At 40.3% G+C, this 24,292-nt stretch overlaps 2 protein-coding genes across 5 annotated transcripts in view; one reads left to right on the forward strand and one right to left on the reverse strand.

Moving 5' to 3' along the window:
* Nucleotides 1-17,621, reverse strand: part of gabra5 (gamma-aminobutyric acid type A receptor subunit alpha5) — a 33,639-nt gene extending 16,018 nt beyond the window's left edge. Inside the window, exons 1-7 of the mRNA XM_027005577.3 lie at nucleotides 17,004-17,621; nucleotides 16,539-16,798; nucleotides 15,578-15,662; nucleotides 15,186-15,310; nucleotides 13,938-14,005; nucleotides 13,412-13,632; nucleotides 6,349-6,431 (exon numbers count right to left, since the gene is read on the reverse strand). Coding sequence (XP_026861378.1) covers nucleotides 6,349-6,431; nucleotides 13,412-13,632; nucleotides 13,938-14,005; nucleotides 15,186-15,310; nucleotides 15,578-15,660 — 580 coding nt within the window. The 5' untranslated portion in view covers nucleotides 15,661-15,662; nucleotides 16,539-16,798; nucleotides 17,004-17,621. The remainder of the gene's footprint in view (nucleotides 1-6,348; nucleotides 6,432-13,411; nucleotides 13,633-13,937; nucleotides 14,006-15,185; nucleotides 15,311-15,577; nucleotides 15,663-16,538; nucleotides 16,799-17,003) is intronic.
* gabrb3 (gamma-aminobutyric acid type A receptor subunit beta3) overlaps nucleotides 1-24,292 on the forward strand; it is a 57,824-nt gene that overhangs the window by 7,071 nt on the left and 26,461 nt on the right. For 2 of the 4 annotated variants that reach the window (XM_081717326.1, XM_081717327.1), the window contains exons 2-4: nucleotides 19,022-19,069; nucleotides 22,459-22,550; nucleotides 22,688-22,755. In XM_081717326.1, the coding sequence (XP_081573452.1) occupies nucleotides 19,022-19,069; nucleotides 22,459-22,550; nucleotides 22,688-22,755 (208 nt within the window). The other 2 variants (XM_081717328.1, XM_027005572.3) reach the window with 2 other exon arrangements.

A 24,292-nucleotide genomic window follows, 5' to 3' on the forward strand; every position in this document is an offset into this window, starting at 1 on the left:
TAATTTGGTGTTTTCAGTTATCTAAATACTATATAGTACTATATACCAATACTATATATCACTATATATCATTCAGTAGTTTTATTGTGAACTTGAAATATTATGACAACAGAAACAAATCTTACACTATAACAAAGGCTTGCAGAAGGCTATAGAAATGCTTAGGCAGACTTGTGTTATAAATCCCTCCCGGAAGTGAAATACCATTAGACTCCTGATGAGAATGCCATTCACTGCTGAGACTTATATGTCATCCCAGTGAAATCTCTGATTTATATAAGGAGCCAAAGATGATGCAGCATTGTATGACTCCAGACTATACTGCAGTAAGACCAGGATTAGCTATGTATAGATGTTAAATATAGGACATGGCTCTCAAATCACCAGCTCCTTCAGCATTCTACTCTTATGAGGCCTTGAAAGGATGACCTACTGTGCATGGTGCTACTATACAAAGAAGGGCATAATGTTTGTAATATGTTTATAGACAAAAGAATAATCACTATGGGGCTTTACTAGGACTTCTAAGGGTTTTTAATAGTTTTTAATGTGGGTTATTTTGTTAGAATTGTAGGAAGACCCTTTCAAGACAAAATCATTACAAGCATTGTTATAATGTTTCAAACCTGTCCTGTTCTAGAGAAGAAGTGCATCTGCTCTGCATCTCTAGAATAATGACTATACCTGGCTCCTGAACATGAGAACGGCATCACAGCATGGGATAGGAATTATCAGTGCATATAATAATCAGCAATAACAGCTGGCATCTTATGGGAGGATATATATATCACATGACACAGTATCATGAGCTACTATTGTGTACTATTAATGTCTACTCTCTCGATTGCTTTTTGATTTTTATCTCACATAAAGTTTACTTTCAATGATGTTTTTAGTCAATGTAATCCACACCTGTATTCATTAAAGGATTATCTCAACAGTCTGCACTAATGGGCAGAATGGGCTCACCTGCTGTGCATTTATGCTGTCTGGTAAAGTTCCCATTTAATGAAACAATTAAGTTGCTCAAGACCTAGATAATACGTTTATAATATTAGAGCACAATTTTTGTGCTGGATCTTATCACAAAATGCCTGTCCTGATCACATGAAGGATCACATCACAGCACCACAATTATGAGAGACTGAATACCCCCTGCCTCTGTAGAGGTCTGTGGCTATATCTTTCAGTCTACTAGCCACACACCACTGGCTGGGAAGTAGAATAGTAATCCCACAAAATATGAGGACCCCCTCCCACTAAATGAATATGTTATAAAAAAAAAAAAATTTAAAAAGAGGCTGACATGTTTCTGTGCAATTCCTCCCTAGTTTCCCCTTTGCTGTGAGACACAGATGGCAAACAGACCAGTGGTGAATTTGTCCCAGTCCACAGGAAAGGCAGTACTTTCACCGCATGCCACTCAGGGGCACCCCGCAGGGCACCTTGCCTCTGCTGACAACACCTGGCAGGCTGAAGTGATACTGCTGAAGTTTATGTAACTGTACAGGCAGATGGTGCTTGGTTGACTGACACAAGATGGGTCCTTGTGTTGGAATAATACAAAGTGAAGTGATTCATGGTTTCTGGTAATGTGTTATAGCAAATAAATCTGCAATGGGGTTAAGCTATCTGTCCCCATTAACTTTGGAACTGGACGCAAAAGTGTGAAGACGGGAGAAGAGAGAGTGTGGATAAGGATGCTTCTCCCATGTCATTCAGGATTTGAGCCCCACCGCCTGGGAAGCTTCTCACTGCTGGATGGCACAACATCGAACGAAAACAGCACGTGCAAGAGTGGGAAGGTAGTGGGGGTAGCCGAGCCAAGAAAGGGAGAGCAAAAGGAAGAGAGACAGAGAGCTGCAGCTAAACAACACAGCACAGAATGCCAATGTGAGAGGAAGTCAGTCTAAACAAGCAGGGTAGGCTGGAGCCAGTCCAAAGGTCCCTGAAGAAGCACGAGCGGTCCGAAAGAAGGCACATGACGCTGGTAGCAGTGACAGACCACACTAACGTCTGGTCGCAGGAATGTCACAGGAAGTCCTTTAAGTCGCTATACCATGCCCACTGCTGCTATTACTGCTTCCTTCCTTTTATTTCTCCCCATCAGATGAATACATAATTGAGCATTTCTTCTCATAATTATCCTAATGCACTAGTCTGAAATAAACATCAGGAGGTCATGGAAATTCTAAAGAAAAAATGACAAAGATAATAATAAAGAGCCTTTGCATTTTATCATGAGTATTACAATGACTTTAACCAAATGTATTTCTCCAAATGACAAAGCACTGAGTAGCAGAGGCTCTCTGCAGTAACCCTGCCATCAGTGTACGGATGACATGTTGTGTGCTCTGTCCATTACCACACAACACACATGGCTGCACATTTACTGAAATGTGTCTATAGAGCTCCAGATCCTAGATCCAATCCTAACCATTAAAGTGTGATTGATCTCTTTCTGTATATAACTGAATATATTTATATATTTAAGAAAAAAAAAACTGCATTAGCATCCAGTATACAACAGCCACATTCTGGCAAGGAGAGCAGCAGTTATTTAGAAAAGTTCTAGTTCTGTTTGATGGAGACGACTGTTGAATTAGGCATCTGCCACTGTTACTCAACCAGCCAAACAAAAGATGATGAATTCAAAAACAGCTTTTATAAAACCCATTATGTAACAATACACAATGCTAATCATAAACATTTTTGTTGACTGATCTAAAAGTTAAATTACTAATCAAATATGTTTACTGCCATGTGCGTTTTGAGCACCTGCATTTGGTAATGGAATATTAGAAATCTCAGGAATTCTCCCCCGAGAATTTTATAGATGTCCTAAACTTGAGGTCCATGTCAGGACCAAACAAATCATACGGTCACGGACTGCTCCTCCCCTCATAGTCACGTGGTATGGCCTGCCACGTGCAGCGGAATGCACTAATGTACTGTCTTTGTTTTTGTAACCACGCTCCCTGGGATTGCACACACGTATAAAGGGTTCAATGTGAATCTCTTGTGTGTCTATTTAAACCCTTGTCTGTGTGTGCTCCCTTTGTTGGTCATTGTCACTACGTAGGTGTTACTGTAGATCTTTGTAACCGTAACAATGGTTTGTGTAGTTCCTGTTAATGTGTATGCGTCTTTGTTTAATGTTAGATGTATAGTCATGGTTTCCGTACCTGTTGTGTGTGAGTGCCACCTGTGTCATATATGTTTTGTATTAATAAATGTGTTTCACCGACAAGGAAGTCTGTGCGTCCTGCCCCGCGCCCTGCGGTACTCGGGCCACCAACGTTATAGATACAGCCTCTAAAAATACTTCATCTGAAAATGGAATAGAACTACAGGCCTTCCTAGTTTTGCCACATCATAAATATAATGGAATTACTAAGAGTGGAGTATAATATAATAGCCCCTGACAGACAATTTTAAAGAATTACTAACAATGTTCTATGTAATAATAATAATAATAATAATCTAATTTATATAGCCTCTTTCTGACACTCAAGGTTGTTTTATAGTATAACAGTCCAACGAGAACACAAACACACAAAAAAGAAGGAACAGACTAAAATTGCAGCAGGGGAAGAGATCGTTTCTACATGTTTATGTGCTGAAAACATGAAAGGGTTGCCAAACTAACAAATCTGCCATAAAGTTTATATTCCTTTAGGTTTAACTTTATTAACTTTAGGTTTCACCCTGTTCTTAATTGCCCTTTAGATTATGGAATCCCCACTGAAAGCCCTTTGTCAATAGAACCTTGGTCATCTTTATCTTTATTGCATTATTATTCTGCACCAAATCCAAAACATTATGGAACATATGGAACATGCCTGTGTCATGGGGCTTACAGACCATTGCTGATGGAGGAAGCAGGCCACGTTATCAAAGCCTCTGTAACTTCACAGGTACATGTGACCACAGCATGCTCAATGGATTTCAACAGGACTAGTAGGCAGTGGCACTGCTGTGCTGGACACACCATGCCCAATTCCAAGTGCACTGTACACACCATACCCAACTCGAGTGCATTAAGGGAGTGAAGTTTTTAATAGCTGAATTCCCACCAAATTGCAGTGTTATACTGTATTATAAATAAAAGTGCCAAAGTGATGCAAAAGGCAAAGTTTGAACCTTACACCTCAGTGAAGTGTAAAGTATTAAAGGCAATAAAATTGCTATTTTCAAAGACAAATATGAACAGCGTTGGAACTCCTACAGTGCTGGAATATTTCCAAACATCTTGGAAAACTATGCAGATTACAATTTGTTTGTGCCAACTATGTGTACAGAAAGAGCACTTTTTATACTTGAGGAGCACATTTAGGCCCTGGTTAAAAAAGACAGTAAGACTCTGCTGGCTGCAGAAAAGGATAGCCCTCCCCCGCTCTCTCTCTCTCTCTCTCTCTCTCTCTCTCTCTCTCTCTCTCTCTCTCTCTCTCTCTCTCTCCACACACACTGTCTCTCTGGCATCGCACCATAAATTCTGAGCTCAGACAACTCCCAGGTGAAGCCAATCCATTTGGCAGTATTCAAAACTTCAAATAAAGCTGTGCAAGACAGACCTTTCCCACACTGCCACACATTTTGTCTGTAAGTATGTGTCCATGCATGTGTAAGTGTGTGTCTGTGTGTGTAAGTGTGTGTCTGTGTGTGTAAGTGTGTGTCTGTGTGGGCATGAGTGTGTGCAGGGACCAGGAGCCATCCCTAATCCAGCCCCAAAGTGTCCTGTTCTATGGAGCAGGTGATAATCTTAATCCTGCTTCTGAATGGCTGCAGTGTGATAAGGCTGAACTGCAAGAGAAAGATCAAGTGTACAGTCTGAATGCTTTGATGCACGGTGGAAAGGGCTGCATGAGTGTATTACTGTGTCTTTTGGATGTGCTATTAGGAATTGCTTGATATGAGTGAGAACAGGGAAGATATAAAATGCATGCGAAGAGAAAAACGCAAAGAGAGAGAGAGAGAGAGAGAGAGAGAGAGAGAGAGAGAGAGAGTCAGAAAGAGAGACAGCAGCCTCAGTTCAGCACTGCTGACCAAAGTCTAATCAGAGTTAATCATATTATCAAAAAAGCAAAGAAGACTATCTAGAACATTGGGACAATGACACCAGGACTAAATTACAGATGTATCAGGTACTAAACAGAGAATACAAATTATCAGAATATCTCTACACTGTCAGAGAGCCACAGCATAGACAACCTCACCAAGTACTGGCTCAGTGACCAGAATCTGGCCAAAGAAATGGAAGATACAAAAAATCCTGTCTGCCTAGAGAGAGAAGACTGTGTGGTCACTGTCAGAGTAGTGAGGTCGAGACAGAACAGCCCTTTCTCCCCCATTGTGAAAAAGTCACAGATCCGCCAAAATTTCACAGTAAAATTGTACATGCCCAAATTTTGACATTTTCTCCTAGCCCAAAAAATAACAAATTGTCCTTGGAAAAAGAAGCACACAACCTCTCATTGCAAAATATGATAATAATTCTTATCTATATTCTGTTAATATATTTACTGTTAGTATTACTGATTTTGTTTGATCTAGTTTTCATCTAGTTATCTTTTAACATTAATTGTCGTACTTTTTTACTTTGATTATTATTTTGCTAGTATTAAAACCATTATCATCATCAGTAACCTAAAAACATTACTGTTATTTCCACAGAGTATATTCAGCTCCAATCTCTCTTTGCTTGGGCAAAATTGTACCTGATTCAATCATGCCAATAAAGCTACCTTGTATTGAATTTGCTAGAATTAAATTGAATTGAATTGAATTGCGTTGAATCGAGTTGAACTGAAAGAGAGAGAGAGAGAGAGAGAGAGAGAGAGAGAGAGAGAGATAGAGTCATACAAAGGTAGGGAGGGGTGACTCCTCCATGGTCTCATTACTGGAGAGAGAGAGAATAAGAGAAATGATGCCTCAGCGTACCTCATCCTCAGCCCCCCCCCCCACCCCCCCGACCCCAACACCACACTGCAGTTCATGTATGGGTCATTTTTGAATAGCACCACCTGGCATGCATTAAAGAAGATTTTTCAAAGACCGTTTTGCCTTATGATTGCTAACCCACTTTAGGTACCTCCTTTTTTTCACAGACCAGCGAAGATAATTGCCGTTATAGAATTTTTTTGGATATCTTGTCATAGTGATAAATGCTACAGTGACAGATTGCGGTGGTATAAACTAGGTCTGTTTAAATTCTATAAGATGGTTATCCTTTTCTTGTCTAAAAATACAAGATGCAGTATGTGACCAGTTTTCCACAGTTTATATTTTTTCTATGCTGGCGATTGTTTTTGGACAGGTAGCAAAGGAAAGGATTTAGAAAGCACTTACAACTCCCAAACTTGAGGGGGCAGGCATGAGCATCCATGGGGAAGTCTTCCAGTTGCATTGGACACTCAGCAGATATGGTCAGTCTGGAGAGAAAAGCAAAGTTATCAATGCCCTCATGCACAGAACTGATGAAACTCCACTTTTAACGAAGCAAACGGAATAATGTACCTTTCTGAGCATTTATAGAGAATTCAAATATATTTTTTTATATACACATTTCGTTAAACACTACTGCCATGACAATGATGATGATGATGATCTCACACACACACACACACACACACACACACACACACACACACACACACACACACACCACAAAGCCCCATATTCCATTTTCCTCTGTTATCGCTGTTTTCTTTTCATTGTGTTTTGAAGCTATCTATTGCAGTAAGAGTTACATGACTAAACTTGTCATAGACCTACAGTGCCACCAACTGGACCATTTTAAGACTGCAAGTAAGAAAGATTTGCATTGTGGATTTCATCCACAAAATGAACATTCCCCTGCAAACTAGCCAATCTGTGAATGAGATTCCTGCAGATGCCTTTAATACAGATCCATTATAACATCTCAGAATATAGATCATGACATTTCATGTACTGTAAATATATGTAATTCATACAGGTTTTTAATATGCAGTGGTACAGCCTCTTCTAGCACAACCTGGACTCTTTAGTACTGAGGAACTAAATGAGTGACAACTGAGTAACTACCTGAGAAACTCTTATTGCTTTCTAAAATTCCAGAAATTCTGTCCGTTCTCAAATTTGCTTTTTTTAAATAGAAAATTTCTAATAACGTTTTCCGCCTTTTTTAAAGACATGCTACAGTACTGAATCTGCTGTTAAAGGTGACAAATAATCTGCTACTTGCTATTCTTTGTTCCATATACTTCCTGGAACAAATGTTACATCAACATGATATGAATGAATCAGTCAATGAATGAATCAATGAGTCAATGAATGAATGTACACTGATATAGCACCTTTCTCAGAACCTAAGGATGCTTTACTCTCAACACAGCTTTTACATCCAGTCAACAGACCAGTGAGAAGCCAATTTCACACAGCATACTCTCAACCAGAAACCACAGCCCCCTGGGGGACTGCATCAGGAACAGGAAGGAGAGACAGGAGAAAGGATATCTCATTTCTCTGTTATGACAATATCTTACAACTGTATTTTTTCTACTTAGACCTGGTACAGTTAGGATTTAGCTATTAGCTCCAATTAAATGAGTTCTCTCTCAATACTATCTTTAAAATGTCATCCAAGGTTTTATCAGACCTGGATTATTGTAGATATTCCAAAATGCTGATACAGATATTCCAAAATGTTGTAGCTCACTTGCTTACAGGTTCAAAGAGAAGAGATCATATTGCCCTGGTTTTAGCTTCCCTCCACTGGTTTTCAGTTTGATTTAGAATTCAATATGAAGTTCTGCTGTTTGTGTTCAAACCTCTGAATGGACTGGCTCCCCCTTACATTACAGATATGCTTTGTGCACATGCTGCTTCTCGATCCTCAAGGTTATCCTGCCGGTGACTGCTGCCTGCTCCTTGATCACAGCTAGAGCTGGATGCTGGCTGTGCCTTTATAGTATTTGTGCCAATGATCTGGAGCACTCCACCAGTGCACTTTTTTTGTGTGTGCCATTTTAGATCAAAGTTTAAATAATACTTTTATACATTAGCTGTTTTAAATTACTGAATATATTAAGTGAAGGGATGTATGTTATTTTACCTGTGTATATGTACGCTTATGTAATTGTTTAAAGCCATGAAGAGCAGTAATAGGTGATGTTTGTTACATTTGGCACTTTTGTACTTCAAAATGCAGATGCAGGCTCAGTTCTGCTTAACAGGGCACAGGTGAAGCATTCAGATGAAATACAGGTTTGAACTCTAGCTGAGCCATGTGCCATTTGGCAGAAGAAAACAGACAGTAAATCTCACAGATAGCCTCAGTTCTCTTCTAAGTGCGCCGATATTTCATGTATATGCAATTGACAGTTTTTGACAACAGTAAATATTTTTAAATAAATAAATTAATAATAATAATAATAATAATAATAATAAACCTGGACCTAGATCATAACAATGCTTTTTGAATAAATGACCTACTAAAACATGGATATCTAAAGACGCATGCACATAGTACAAAACGTCTCCAGTCGAACTTTTTTCATCTTTTATTTAAGTGTTTCCACTGTGCATTCACAGTAAACCACATGAACCAGTTTTACATATTTACTTGCTCAACACCAATGAGTCATACCGTAGTAATGACTGAAAACAGACTGCGGTAGAACAGACCGTAGAACGGCAACTGCTTAATTTGCTGTCATGCATCTCCCTCTAGTGGTCAGTATATTACATCACGTCACATTATTATACTACATACTTATTCATTAGACATCATTCAATTAGATTTCATTATTACCACAAAGTTTCTATAATCCCTACTATATGTCCTGGGAATCATTGTGTCAGCCTCTGTGCTGGGATCATTAGGAACATTGCCGAGATGTTCTTTCCTGCTTGTGTATTTCAATTGTTTCCATGAAAGTATCGTAACAAAGCTTATGCGGTGCAGTTCCTGTTAATACTAGCGTTAAATAGTTTCAGTCTCTTCAAAACTGTGAAAGATGTGTTGGGGAATGTGTTGAGATGAGGCAGATGCCTGCATCTCCCACTGGCAGAGTGCATAATTACTGGAACACACACACACACACACACCTGCCTCATTGTATATAATTTACAGCATATAATTGATAGCATCAGGCCTTCCTATCTGAAGGTCAAATGGTAGGGTGCTGCACAGGAGGGATGAATGACCAGAGCCCAAACCCACGTGTGTAAATCCTGCACTGTACAACACAGGAAAACAGTGAGGTGTGATCACACTAAATTATCAGTTCAAACCCTCAGTGCAGTACCACACACACTAACCTCTTGTGTCATGTTATAGCAGCAGATGTCACACTCCACTCATAGCACAGACCCATTCATACCCTGACGTACAGTAGGATTCACAGTAGTGCACACCCACAATACCAATACCACGTCTGCTATAAACAGCTGCATTATAAATTATAAATGACAGGATAAAGTGTCAAATGGTCATAAGCCAACCAAGATAAGTTTCAAACATGACAAGTCCCTGAAGGTCTTAAAGCAATATCTACAGCAGCTGTTCTGGTCACCCCTGTTCTTTTTCTCATTTGTAAAAATGCTATGAACATATTTGGGTAATAATATTTAATACCATGGTATTATGGACTATGCATAATTAAAACAGTATAATGAATATTCATGGATAGGGAGCATATAATTTATGCATTGGCTACAAACCAAACTCTAAACCTAGACCCAGGGGATCAAGTCAAACAAAAAGCCTGTTCAAGGGTTAAGAGCATTCATTCTGCTTTGAGTCATCAGCAGATTAGCAGGCTCTTAGATCTAAAAAATTACCCATTTATTCCTGCATAAGCATCTCCAAAACTAAAACTGAGATATCAGTTATTCTGCCATGAGCTTAATAAATAAATGAAACTGGTTGAGCTTAATAAATAAAAGAACCTGGCTTTTAGCTGAAAAATGTTTTGCCATTGCTATAGTTATTGCTATATAGCTTACAGCAGAGAAATCTTGCAGAATCGCTCGTACCGATGCTCCATAATATCCCTGACCCTTGACCTCTAATATGGATCCCACTGTGGTCTATTCTTCTCTACTCTGCTAGCTGCTTTTTCGTGCCTGGATTCTGTCATTGTGACTCTGTGTGGCCACGTGAGACTTCTGGGTCCCTATTAACGAGTTCTTCAGTGTTAAAATAAAAATGATAAGGCTGATATTCAGATTGGAGTTGTAGATGGGTAAAACATCAGTGAGATCATGCAATGAGGGATTGTATGGAAATGAACATTGTGGTAACTGAGATGTATTGAGACTTCTTTGAATCATAACATGCTTCATAATCTAACAGCAAATATAATCTTAGATGCGTAATGTAAGATATCAAACAATTAGCAGGAAGCTTTCTGCTTTCACTATAACCAATGACCTGTGACTTCAAAAGCTGGGAGCAGCCTTCATGGATAGTTTCTCGCCAAACATAAACTCAATAAATAAATAAATGATAAATAAAGTCACAATAGTCTATTCCTTAGTTCCAGTGATTTGAAGATTTATGGTTAGGCATTTATGGACTGGTATTAAGGACAAGTGGCAGCTCTATAACATACCAGGCTGTGTGCCGTTAATGACCCACATTTTGGATGAGACTGAGTGAAGGTGGAACCTGAACCCCGTGGTAATTTTGATGCTGGTGCTAAATGACTCACAGCCACTATCCATTATACTATCCATGTCTTTTATCTTTCTTTCTCTTCCTGTTATTGTCATATGCTCTTATTGGCTGATGCTTATCAAATCATGCTCAATGGACATGAATATATAGATATTTGATTTAAATCTGTATTTAAAAAAAGCCTGGATAAAAAATAATCATAATTTAGTAGCTCTTCTATAATTTGGCTCATCTGAACTGCTGAGTGAAATGGTGTGCTTCGGCTCCAGCTCTCCTTTGTTCGGTCCCCTAACCTGCTTTCAATCTCTAATAAAAACCTGTGGAGTGTGTTCCACTTTTAGAATGTGGCTTGTGGAGGTGTTCCGGCCTGCTTTCTGTGCTCCATGCTCTCTGAGCAGCTTGGCAACACTAGGCCAATCTATCACCAAGCTCTTTCTATGGAAAAGACTCCCGGCTTTAGGAGAAGCTATGTGCTTGGCACTGCAAGGGAATGTACCATCAGTAGATTGTAGATGAGTTAACAGTTATTGATTCCTAAATTACTTCTGCCATTTCCACTCTCAGATGCATTAATATTTGAGTTAGATAGTTGCTCTTCCATTTAGATAATAACGTCTGCCAAACAAGACAAAAAGGATGACTGGATCGGCACTAATAACCTCATAGCTCTGTTACATGACTTTGGTTTCTTTGGTCTTTGGTCTCTTCCAGTTGAACAGACCTTATCCAGTACACTGTACTTTGTAATGCATATACAGTCTAACATATTATAACTATGTTAATTCTGTGCATAGACACAAGTGAATGGTGTAAAACTTGGCACAGTAGAATTGTGTTCATGTTAGCAGAGGAGAGAAGCAACTTAAGGTGTGTGTTAATATGTGTGTGAGAGAGGGTGAGAAACTTATGTGGTGTGTGTAGTTTTTTCTATGTTTTTGTACATATGTGTGTATATGTCTGCATGTGTGCATGTTTGTGTGCGTGTGTGTGTGTGTGTGTGTGTGTGTGTGTATGTGTGTGTGTATACACCCAATATGCAGATAATGGAGCAGACAGTCTATGGAGCAACAACACAAACTCAGGCAGTTTCTGTGTCTCTGCCTCTCTCTCCCTCCTTCACTTCCTTCACTTAAGGTGTGTGTTAATGTGTGTGTGTGAGGGTGAGAGAATTATAGTGTCCGTGTGTGTTTTTGTCCATGTTTTTGCGTACATGTGTGAGTCTGCATCTGTGTGTGTGGATGTTTGTATGTGTGTGTGCAAGTGCACTCAGTGTGCAGTTAATGGAGCAGGGAGTCTATGGAGAAAAGCTCAACAACCGCTCTCCCTCCTTCACTCCTTCATCTCTCCAGCTCTCGCTCTCTTTCTCTCCCTCCTTCACTCGCACGCCAGCTCTCTCTGCAGCTCTCTCTCTCTCTCTCTCTCTCTCTCTTTCTCCTACCTTCACTTTATCTCTCCAGCTCTCTATCTCTCTCTTCTTCACTCTGATCAGTTCTCACTCTCCCTCCATCCTTTCTCTATCTAGCTGTCTCTCCCTGCATGTCTGAGAGTTGTTTGTTGCTAAAAGAGTATGAGATCATCAGAAAAAAATATCACAAACGTAACATGAATAACTAAACAAATGTATTCTTTAAACTCATTAAACCAATAATCTGTCCCAAAGTAAACACTGGAATCATTGTGAGCCTGATATGTCTTGAGATCAGGTTAAAGGGTTAAAGGGTGTCATAACCCACCCCAGCCAGCAAAAAAAAAAAAAAGTCTTCTGCATTGTCTGCCTATCTGTCTCTCTCGCTCTCCTTCTTGGACACACACACACACACACACACACACACATCATTAGCACTATAAGGTGCTAAACTGTTTTCACAATTAGCCTACATTTTCATAATTAAATTCAAGATCATGAAAAAAAAGCCACGAGTGCTATCAACAATGGCAAATAAAATAACACCAGTTAAAAATATACATTTTCCTCAAAAGAATAAAATATGTCGATAATTTCATGCTTGTTTAGGGCATTGCCAAGGCCTGATGCTGGTGGAGTAGTGGAGACCTGGTTTTGAGGACATGTTGTTTGTCCTGTGCTATTTCCCTAGGGATTGTTTAGGGTGGCGTCTAGAACACAGAGTTCAGAGAGAGTCAAGAGCAGATGCACTACACACAAAGAGCATGAGCAGCATGGGACAGCACTCTGAAATGGTGAAGGCTTGGGAAGAGAGACTGAAAGTACGCTCTTCCATGACTAGGTTTATCATCACCAATCTTGTGCCATTTTCTAGTGAGGTGCCAGTACACAGGTCTTCCATTTTTACCAGAAAAGATATCTTTACACAAGGTGTCTTTGTTTTCCAGTACAGAACACAGCCAACAGTGAAACACTGCTATGGACAAAGCCAGTTTGTTCTCTTACTACACCTGAAACAAATGCCTGCAAAAATGGAAACTGTAACAATGGCTTATGAGATTGGCATGGAAGCTACAGCCAATCAGAAGAGAACTTGAAATCCAAGTTCAGTAAGAAAAAAAGCCCCTGGTTTGAAGGCTTTTTCTCTATGAAGGAGATGTTTTTTGTTTTCTTCTTTTTGGCAGGATTCACCAAATTGCTCACTGATGATGACCTCATTCACAAATGCCCCCCTCGGCCTGTTCCACTGCGAGACCATGATAAAATGAACAAAAGCCACTGAACTCTGGGATGCTATTCTACCAGGCTAGCCCCGCCCTCAACCATGCCCGAGTAGATCTCACCTCATGGTGTAGAGCAGTGTGCCGTCATCCTGCAACCGAAGCAATTTGTTGGGCGTAGTCATGTTGTGGGCGATGGACTTCTTGCCATTCAGGAAGAAGGTGTCAGGGGTCCAGATTTTGCTGGCCAGTAGGTTGTTCAGCGGCAGCATACCCATGGGGCCCTTAAATCGCAGACGCTCATCCTTCCAGCTCTGCCGGAAAAACACGTCGATGGTGTACTCCTGTGGAGGGGTAGGGGGTGTTAGAGGGTGTGCACCGGGGGCATGGGGAAAGGGGTGACCGTGTGACATAGCCAAGCTGCTGAATATGAAGATGAGCAATATTAGCGCTGTCAATCAGCTAATACAGCAGATGGACAAACATGACACAAAAGGAGGCTAAAACAAACATCAGTCTATGGAGAGATGAAAGTTTGTGGAAAATGGAACCATTGTGGGAGCTGGATGAAGTACATGGCTGCCTGTTACACAAGCAAATTGATCATGCTTCTTTTTCATGTCTGAATTATTTCAAATTAGTTTCTTACCATCTCAGTATCTGATACAGGGCCAAAACTGGTGACAAAGATGTTGGTCTTAATCTCAGTCACCTTTTCTGTGAGGTTGCAAAGAGAAAACAAGTTAGCTTTTCATCCAGATCAACTTAAAATATACAGCAAAGTCCCAAGGGCTGAAACACATATTGTCGAATAAACATGTAGGTCCAGCTGAAGGTGGATGCACACAGCTGTAATTAATTCACAACTAGAGATCTTTCTGGGTTTACTTCAGACAGCTGTTCTGTTCATTTAAGGTCCTGTCAGAAGGCAAACTTTTATTTCAATGTCAAGGGTACAGCATGTGTGCCACATATAAAAAAAAAAAACATCTTCCAAGATAGCACCCCTAAGTTGCTTGAGGAAAACAAAAGGTAAAAATAAACCTTTGACAAGTACTATAGTTCAGTATTCTAATTCTCAACTTCAGAAAAATGTGAAAATGTTCACTGTAAGATTCAAATAAGACTATGTACACCTGTGGTAGTTAATAAGAATTCTCAGTCTGAACAGAATTAAACAGCATATAAAACAGTATGTTCAGTTATTCCACAGATAGACCTTCTCTGAAAGTGGCAAATTCCTCTCCTTTAATTACAGTTGCCGTTTAAATCCTGTCCAATGCCATCTTTTGTCTAGAAACATCATGCAGCAGCCACTAGAAAAGCATGCACTGCTCTCCAATGCTTCTGCATAAAGGAGCTGGCCAGGGACTCTCTTTCGCTCTCCCTCTCTCTCTCTCTTCAGTCCTCAAAGAATAATGAACCTTCCCCTCTGAAAAGGCAGCTTTCTCAAGGTCAGCATTCACACTTTCAGCCACTCTCTCTTACACACAGACACATGCACACACACACACACACACACACACACACACACACACACACTTTTTCTGTCTTGTTCATGAATGCTCAGATTCAGAGTGCTGTCCAAGGTGCTTGTATTTCAATATTACAGGATCATGTCTGCTTTGTCATAACATGTCAGACTGTATGAATAGCTCTGTCCCATTCTTGTCCATCCTTCCTGTCTGAACTATGCAAAGTGGACGTTTTGCGGTCATATCACTTTGGCATTCAGAGAGATATTCATAAAGTACTGACTTAGGGACACTGTAAGGAGGGAATTAATGATCACAAATACCCATTACAGAAGACAGAAAACCACACATACAATACAAGAACTTTTAGCTGTAGCACACAGGCTAAGACAGTGAGAACATGGGGTGTGTGTGGTGGTTACCTCCCAGGCCGGGACGCAGCCTGTTGTCATAGCCATCCAGCAGTCCGTCGAGGATGCGAGTGAAAACTGTGATGTTGTCATTGAGCTCTGCCTCGTTCGGTGTCCCTGTGGTGGTCTGTGAGAGGCTAATACAAAAACACACAATGTAATACAGCATGTTTCTCACACACTAGGCACTTTCCCATGTAATGAGATTTTAGAGAAAAAAGCTCAACTACTTATTTACCCTTAATGTGTTCACAATACTGTGTTTGTGCAGTATTTCTAAAGTAAACAATGCTAAAATATGAAACCCGAAAATGGGCAAATGTCAGCTTATCATTATTCAAATCATTATACATGCAGGACTGCCTATAGGTCGACACTAAGAACTTGGCGCGTTAATAGCATACCTAAGACGGCACGTGAAGCTGACGATGACGGCAACGACCCACACACTTTTCATTGTAGCGCTGCAGTGTACTTCATAGCCCATACCTGCAAAAAGTCCGATACAGGCAAACAAGTGACTCATCACACCGGTGCCGGAGCAATTATCGTGAACAGCTGTCGGGCATCGAGAACGTCAAAATATACAGTACAGAGCAGACCATGGCAATGATAATGATGTCTCAAACTAAATCATGTACGTTTCCGATGTAGCCTTCCTCACCGTAAAATACTTAGTTCGAAGAAGCCGATAACACGAAAACCCAGTCAATTCCTTAGTTTAATTAATTTTGCGTAAACAATTATATAATAACAACAACAACAATAATAATTATAATTATTATTATTTGTGGTTGTTGTTGTTGTCGTCGATATTGTTTGCCTACAACCCATTTTCCCTAATAGTCTAAACTGCAAAAACAAGTAACACCTCATAAATTACTCACGCAAACACGACTTGGAGATGTCCAGTCATAGGCTACTGTTTTGGCTTGTTGACTTTGTTCAAGTTACATGAGCACTACAGGAATAGGAGCCTATGACAAAAGTAGCCTACTGTAGCGTAGTTGGTTTTGTAATGCGAGTCAGTACGTTTAGAATAAATAAAACCTACCATTGTAATACTTGTTCCACAATAAACGAAAGGGGCAACCGTGGTTTTAAACAAATCAGTGGACTTCATATCCCTTAATGCAAATGTATTACATTTACACCGTACAATTAATGCTCTAAACCATAATCGTTTTGTTTTCGTGTGACGTCTTAAAAACTGAGTTTCCAGAAGTCTTAGTCATTCTTAGTTTTAAGAGCCTCTGGCATATGCCTTCTTATGCAAAGTGAAGTAGATACAAGGCAAATTGTTTGAATCCATTCACTCAAAGCCACATGAAAGCAATACGAAAAAAGACCATATTAGTCTTCTACCTGAATGGTGCAGCCGACGTGTTCTTGAGCCCGCAACGAATTCCTTTAGATGTGGTTAGGAAATCCCGCAATATTCCGACTACAGGAACTGGGCTATGCGTTGTTTCTTTAGCAATATCCTTTATTGGTTAACCGTCGGCTTTGTGAACCACGCATTGTTCTCTCCTCTTTTACGATTCAATGACTGAGTAGCTGCTGCAGAAACCTTTTTTGCTTTCCTGTGCATTCCATAGAGATCTTCATCACTCCTGCATCCAGTACTATAAAAAAATCATACAGCAAATCAGCCATTTAAGCAGTCTTTGATCAAATATAGGCTATTCCTTTCCTTCTTTACCTTTCCCGATGCAGACAGCATGCCCCTTTTAGCAGACTATCACTTTTCCTTTACCTTAAATATTGCAGCCCATTATACATTGTAGCTCACAATAGGCTAGGTTTAGTGTACCGGGATTCTGCACTTACCACCAGGTCGCTCGTTTCTACGCGACGCTAATCTTCCCTTTCCCCGTTTGCTGGACCGTCACTCTGGTGGTAATGGTAATTATTTGGAATCAAAGTAACAGGACGTCACCTCCGACTGTGCGCTATAATTACCCCCGTGGGAATTCGAAACAAGCAGAAGGTTTGAAAACTTCACTGTAAGCTCTTTTAGAGGATAAATTAGTGGATTTCCAAACAATTCTGTTTACTTGGCGTTTTCCCCAGCGCGTTCACCAATAGGCATCCTCCTTGCACCAGAGCGATGATACGAAGGAAAGGTGGCCACAAATTCCACGCCGTGGCAAAATGGTATTTCGACTGGATCCAGAATAAAATGTTTTATTCACTCCTATCACTATTTCCCCACGATTTAAACTTTGCTGTCGTCATTCCGAAAATTTCCCTATGAATAAGATTTTCCCCATTCAGAATTACCACATGCTCGTATGTAAGAGAAACTGAATAAAAGATTATTTAAAGTAAAAAGGACCATTTAAAAAGGCCAGTTCTATCAATTTAAAACAAAATGTTAGATGATAGATTGGGATATGACCTGACAAGAAGACACAACAATGTTTGTTGATGGAAAGAGAAGATCTTCTAAAAATGAAACGTGTTTGCGTACGCGCGCATGTTTTGTGGAGGAGGGGTACAGGAGAGTAGTAATGACCGTAGCCATCAGAGGGAACTCTAATCCCATTTTTTCGGATGTTCGCTGTCACTCGACAATATTAAAAGTATAGCAGTAGAATGCATTATATCCGCTATGGTCCTGTTTCTTGGGTTACATACAGAGGAGCAACTGTACCCTGGCATAGCTTTTAGGCCATCAGACTGGCCAACTGGAGAGTAATGAGAGTATTGAGCAAAGGCCCTTTTGAAGGCCTGCGAAAATCTGCTCCATCAATAGTAAGAAGAGAGGTGGTACTTCAGAATGCCCCCTTTTCTGGCCTGGCCTGAATGTTAGTCACAGGTACATATCAACTGAGAGTTGAATTGGTCAATAATTATGTGGGGTAAATCAACTTCAACTTTAGTGTCAGTACTGAGTTACAGCATCAAAAACTAATGCAAAGAACAAATTCAATAAATGCATGTATTTCAACTATACACAAAGTGTATTAACATGTCAATCAAATACTACAATTCCCAAACATAGGACTACTGAGGAACCTCACTTGTGGCAAATTGTGGACAGCATGTGACAGTAAATGTTCTAAAAGAAAAGTGGTCACAGTGCACCTAAAAAATTACAGTCAGATGTGTGGATGCATTAGGGATGTGTTGCTATGTGACAGGGGATTTATTTTAGCAATGCGTTATTGGTTTGGGGTCATTCTGGGAGTGTTTGTGCCTGAAGGCGGTTTGCCCACATTGATGTAATCCAGCCCAGGAGATCCAGTCACAAGAACAGCTCCATCTGTGACATATGTGTTTTACCTCAGCATGTGTGTGTCCAGGGGAGTGAGGAGTGGTTGGAAACAGCAATGAGTTGATAGAATCTCAATTACACTTATAGACACTTATGGAATGTGTGTACAGCACTAATATTACAGCACAGATATTATACTGTTAGCAGAACATTGCAGCAGTTTTCTTCCACAACATTGTGGAAATCGTTCTCGGAGACTCCTAAATAAGAAATGACTGTCCACTCATGTTTTTTTCTGCTTGCACCTTTAATACTGCAGTGACAGGAAATATTTGATAATGACTGATAGTTATTAGAATAAAAATCCACATGTTCATTCATGGGATGGTGCGAATGGTGTAGAGAACTTTGCACCCCCCCCCCCCACACACACACACACAAAAGGTCACTGTAAAATTACTTAAACAGTTTATATTACACACATACCAGCATTCAATACCAGCATTGAATGCTCGTATGTGTGTAACATACCAGCATTTAATATTAATTATACAACTGTTACTTACTGTCACATAGAACTCTGTGTGTCAGAGTAATTAGCAACATTGTGTTACCTTGTGTTTTGCAGGAATGCAGTGGACAGAAATAAAAAGATAGTTGCAATCTATGATACAAGGTAAGCAATTAATCTTAACAATCATTATGTACAAACACGAGCTGCTGACGATCTATACAGGCATGTTGGTTAGTGCATTCGCTGAGCTCTGAGCACCACTGCCAGCCTTTCCATTGCCACCCGAATCTCCTGAAAGTTTCAATAGGTATTCCAGGAGCCTTGGAACAACCCTGTCTCAATCTAAAACAAATCAGTCCCCCCCGTGTCCGCTGAATACATGCATTATTCATCCGCATGACATTCACTCCGTGGAGAGGATCTGTTTATCTAAGTCCCTTCAGTCTGGGGAGGTAGCTGCTACCTCTGCAACTTGACATAAATAGAAAGCAAAAGCCTTTTTCTAGGGGAAGACGGCGTGGCCATGTTTTCATTTCCCTATGTGATGTTGTACTATATTTCCCCTTCAGTGGATTAGAAACAGCGCACATAGCGTTCCAGCAAACCCCTCATGGGAGGAGTAAAGCATAGTGATACAAAATGCTTCCTAAGCATGTCAAGTGTTTCCTGACGCAGGAATCAGAGGGCCCAGTGGAGTCCATGCAGATGAAAGCCACCGTTGGTCACGGAGACAGGGATGGTACTAAAGGTCTGGGTTCCACCCACAGCCTATTTGGTTGACTACCATCGCTTTAAACACTTCAACAGCATTTGGCTCAGTGTATGACTGTGACTTGGTGCCATTTGCTCAGCCCACATAGTGGGCTTCGCATTTTACAAACGAGCATGGTGCGCGAGTGGGCTGCTTTGTTTGGATGCCACGTGGGTGTGTGTGGGTGTGTGCTGAGGAGAGAACACCCGACGACTGCTTTTCTTCGTTTAAAGGGGCTGCTTCTAGAAAATGGGTTTCAGTATGGAGCAGAAGAGCTGCCTCTGTATATATCTGAAAATAGTGTCCTAAAGTCACCTTTATTTAGCAACATCATTTGACCCACTACCCTTTTTTATCATTTAAAAGAACTTGGTATTTTAGTAAAAAGTAGGTATAGAGGAAGAATATTCTAAAATTCTAATAATTTATAATTATATAAACAAGAAACATAAAAATATGTAAACCTTCCACTAGCATGTAATAGAATATTGTCTCCCTGATATAAATGTGGGTCTAATTTCTTGCAGCATACAGTATCATATCACTATGCTCAATAGATTTTTCCAAATCACCCAGCAATGAATAGAGCTAATCCATTAATGTCAGACTCCTGATAAAATAATCCTCCAGCCTAGTATGGAGCCAAAAGGAATGGGCCTTTCTGCACTGAGTTGTCCCACAAGAGCCTCCTCTAATCTTACTGCGTTTGAGTTGAGCAGAGCCCCATCCGGAGAAGCCCTCAGCCCACCCATTAGGGCACAAACCCATGGCACACACCACACTCCAGCCCTAATGGACCATCAGGGATACAAGATGACCCCAGACAGACTTTCACCTATGTGTCTGTCCAATCCATGAACAGCTCTCATCCACAGCCTCTATATTCACTCTGACCAGAGTGTGCTGCTCTAATGAAAACAGATCAACTTAATGAGATTATTTTATCAGGTCGATGATACGTTTTTTTAAGGCCCTGTAGCAGCCATTTCACTAAAGCTTAATCTCCAGCAGACTGTCAGTTCTTGCTGAAAATCTGATTATGTATTATAAGATTGTCTGGAGGCCCACTGCAAAGGGTTTAATATCCACTGATGGAGCGAGGAGGTAAGACAACTCATATATCAGATTGGTTTCATCACACAAGGCGTCATTAAAGGAGCCTTATTTCTCTCCCTGTCTGTAACATGATGATCTATCATTCTTTGTGTTTGTCTGTGTGAGTATATGTGTACAGTATAGGAGCTAGCCATAATGACTGTGTAAATGCACAGCCACCTCAAATCATCACATCCCTCTTTGGTTCGAGAGAGAGAGTGAGAGTGAGAGAGCACACTCAAGTGTGTGTGAGTACCTGTATCTACACTCAAAACACTCAAATGAGAGGGGAAGTGCTTGGTACTTAACAGTCATGACAGCCCCAATGAAAGCTGCCACAGATATAATGTTCTGGCGGATAAGCTCTTAAACTGTCTACCTTACATTTTGCTGAATTTTGAGGCATGAAGTTTAAAGATAAGACGTCAAGTCTCCGTTCACAGGGTCTGTAATCTCTGAGCCAGTCAACGGCTACTGCCTTCTCACAGAAGAGTGGGCTGACATGCCTGCCAGCCAAAAAGCACTAAGGAAGTACGTTGGAATGTATCCCAACGCAGATAAACGCCGCTGTTGCGCGCGCGCGCGCTCACACACACACACACACACACACACACACACACACACACACACACACACACACACACACACACAAGATTCACTACATGGATTTTAGGTACGCTCATCACTTTCTATTTCATCCCGTCATTTGACAAAAAATGACGCAACAAAGTTTTTGTTGCATACAAAGTTAACACTGTTTAATTGGACATTAGAAACCTCCATGATTATTGCTTAACAGAGGTGATAAACAGCAGAGTGAATAATTAAGTTCGCATATTCTACCAATAACCGCACTGGAACTATTGCTGACAAAATATCACGTGGGCGCTTCATCTGTGGAACTGTATTCTTAATGGCATGATTGGTTCCTCAAACTGTAGGCAACTTGGTCGAACAGACTTTAGTCAATATCATTATAGTCAGTATCGAAGGTTAAGGATAAAGAAGTTTATTTGCAGTTCGAAAACCATATTTTTTCCATGCTAACAGAGAAAACAAGAACGGATAGCGAGTTTTAGAAGGTAGGCTATGTGTTGCGCGTCACTTACCCAAACTAATCGATCCGTACGATTTTAGCACCTGCGAACGAACCAGAAACAAAGCATACTGGGACTTTGGCAGAGGGTGTTTTTTTAGGGGGATAGTACAGAAGCATGCGTCAAAACTGAAAGATGGATATCTGGCTGTGCCCCAAACCCCGACTCCCCTACGGCCAGTGCCGATAGTGTCTTGGGCAAAATGCATGGTAGTTACCGACTACGTTTCCAAGTAACGCACTGTCTCTACAGAAGAGCGAAACCCGGATTGCAACGACTTCTTTCCTCAAATCCTGGAGTGAAAAAAATTTATTTCTTTAGCAAAGAGCCACTAATGGAGGAACGAAACCTGTAGCCGGGTGATATACACTGAGAAGCCCCACAACCTCCGTTTTGTCACTCGATTCCTTGTCAGAAAGAGTAAGGAATGTTTGGAATACAGAAACGACGGATGTTTGATGTTCTTTCTGTACCGGTTATTGTGGCAGTGATGTGCTGTGCTCAAAGGTAAGTGTAGTTGTCAAAGCGTGAACATGGAACTGCCATCGTTTTTTTTAATGAACCATGTATTTATATGTGTATTTTTATTTTATTTAATCTTCTTCTAGCGCCAACGAACCAGGCAATATGTCTTTTGTGAAAGAGACAGTGGACAAGTTGTTGAAAGGATATGACATTCGTCTTCGCCCTGACTTCGGAGGTACGTTGCAGCTCACCTTAAAGTACTGTTTACTTCTGGGCTTAAGCAATTATATAGAACTTGGTCTGAGCTCTTCTTATAATTTCTAAAAACACGTTAATCGGGGAAGGGTGATAAGTTGTCTTTGCTCGTTTAAGGTGCACCGGTAGCAGTTGGAATGAGTATTGACGTGGCAAGCATAGACATGGTGTCTGAGGTCAACATGGTAAGTGAACTCAGTCTTTCACTTTACGCTGTTGATTGTGTCGTTTACGCACGTTCTCTTATATTTGCCGAATATGTGTCTCATCGCTATCCATGAACAAAAAGGTATGGCACGAACGATACAGTGGAGTTCAGTGGATGCATAGAAGGTAATAGGTTGCCTGGTCGGCGTGGTGCTGTCCAGGAGCTGAAATCACGTAGACACTTGACTTTCAGCACAGGAGAAATATGGGTAACTTTTTTGGCCCTTCCTGCTTCTGCTGGAGATTATATTAATAGGATGTGTATATTAATAGGAACAATAAAGTTGTTGTTTGTTTCATTTTCATATTGTGAGTATACAATTTTTATTAATACTACTACACTATTTTATTTATTTATCAACATTTTGATAGATATTGGGACATTATTTTTCCAGAGTATATTGAAAGTAATTTACATGTGATTAAAAATGAAATGCAAAAAGAAACAAGTTAATTAGAAGTCCATAACATGTTAAGAAAAGTTGTTTATTTAAGTGCTTTTAAGTAAACTATTGAGAGCATAGGGTCAGTGCTGTGACAGTAGCAAAAAATAACTAATAAGTTGGGACATGATTGACATACAGACTAATAGGTAACGTATCTTTAGTCTGTAACTGGGCTTGACATTGTTTAGTCTGTTTACCGGAAGAAATAAACATAGATATCTGCCTGTCAAGATCTTGTGACTGAAAGTTGCTTTTGATGCATTTTGAGTCAGCAGATGTTCAGCAGTATTGATTGGCAAGCAAACCGAGAGCTTACAGTTCATTCATGGCTGAGGACCACAATAAAAGTGCCCATTAGCTTGTAAGAACAAGTGCAGAAGTGTAGTGTTGTAGAAGTTACAAAACCAGTGATGTTAGAACATATGTTATTCTTATTTTACATAGTTTATACTGTAAAATATATAAGTAATTATGCAAAGCTACACAATAATACATTTTATATGAGTGTATGACAATAACACAAATGTAATTTTATTACACTGAGAGCATTTATGACAAATATTGTTTGTAGATTAGTCCACACCTGGTGTAGACACAGTGCCAGATTATCCTAATGGTCAGAAGGCATTCCCAACATATGAGAACAGGCTGTCTTCATGGTAACCATGTGTTGCTGACTGTAGTAAAGTGGGAGACCAGAAGAGTTGGCTGTTTCACCAGCTTACCACCACACCTTAGGAACGCAGAGTCATGGTGGATGTTGCACTAGCTCACCACCACACCTTAGGAACACAGAGTCATGGTGGCTGTTTCACCATCTCACCAGCACAGTTTAGTAATGCAGAGTCATGGTGGCCAGTGGTGGGGCATGCAGAAAGCAGCTAATCCATGACAGCATGACATGTAAGTCTTTGTGTTTAATTTATTTAGCCGACAGATTGTATTTATGTCTAACAAAAGATTAATTAAAAGCAAGAATATCTTTACTCACACAGGTGCTTTGTATGTCCTTCCTAAACTGCGGAAGAGTTCCCAAGATGCCTTTATGCAACAGTGGTGCTAGACCTTT

Source organism: Electrophorus electricus, chromosome 7 (assembly GCF_041902795.1).
Source record: "Electrophorus electricus isolate QZ-2024a chromosome 7, ASM4190279v1, whole genome shotgun sequence".
NCBI classification, from domain to species: Eukaryota; Metazoa; Chordata; class Actinopteri; order Gymnotiformes; family Gymnotidae; genus Electrophorus; species Electrophorus electricus.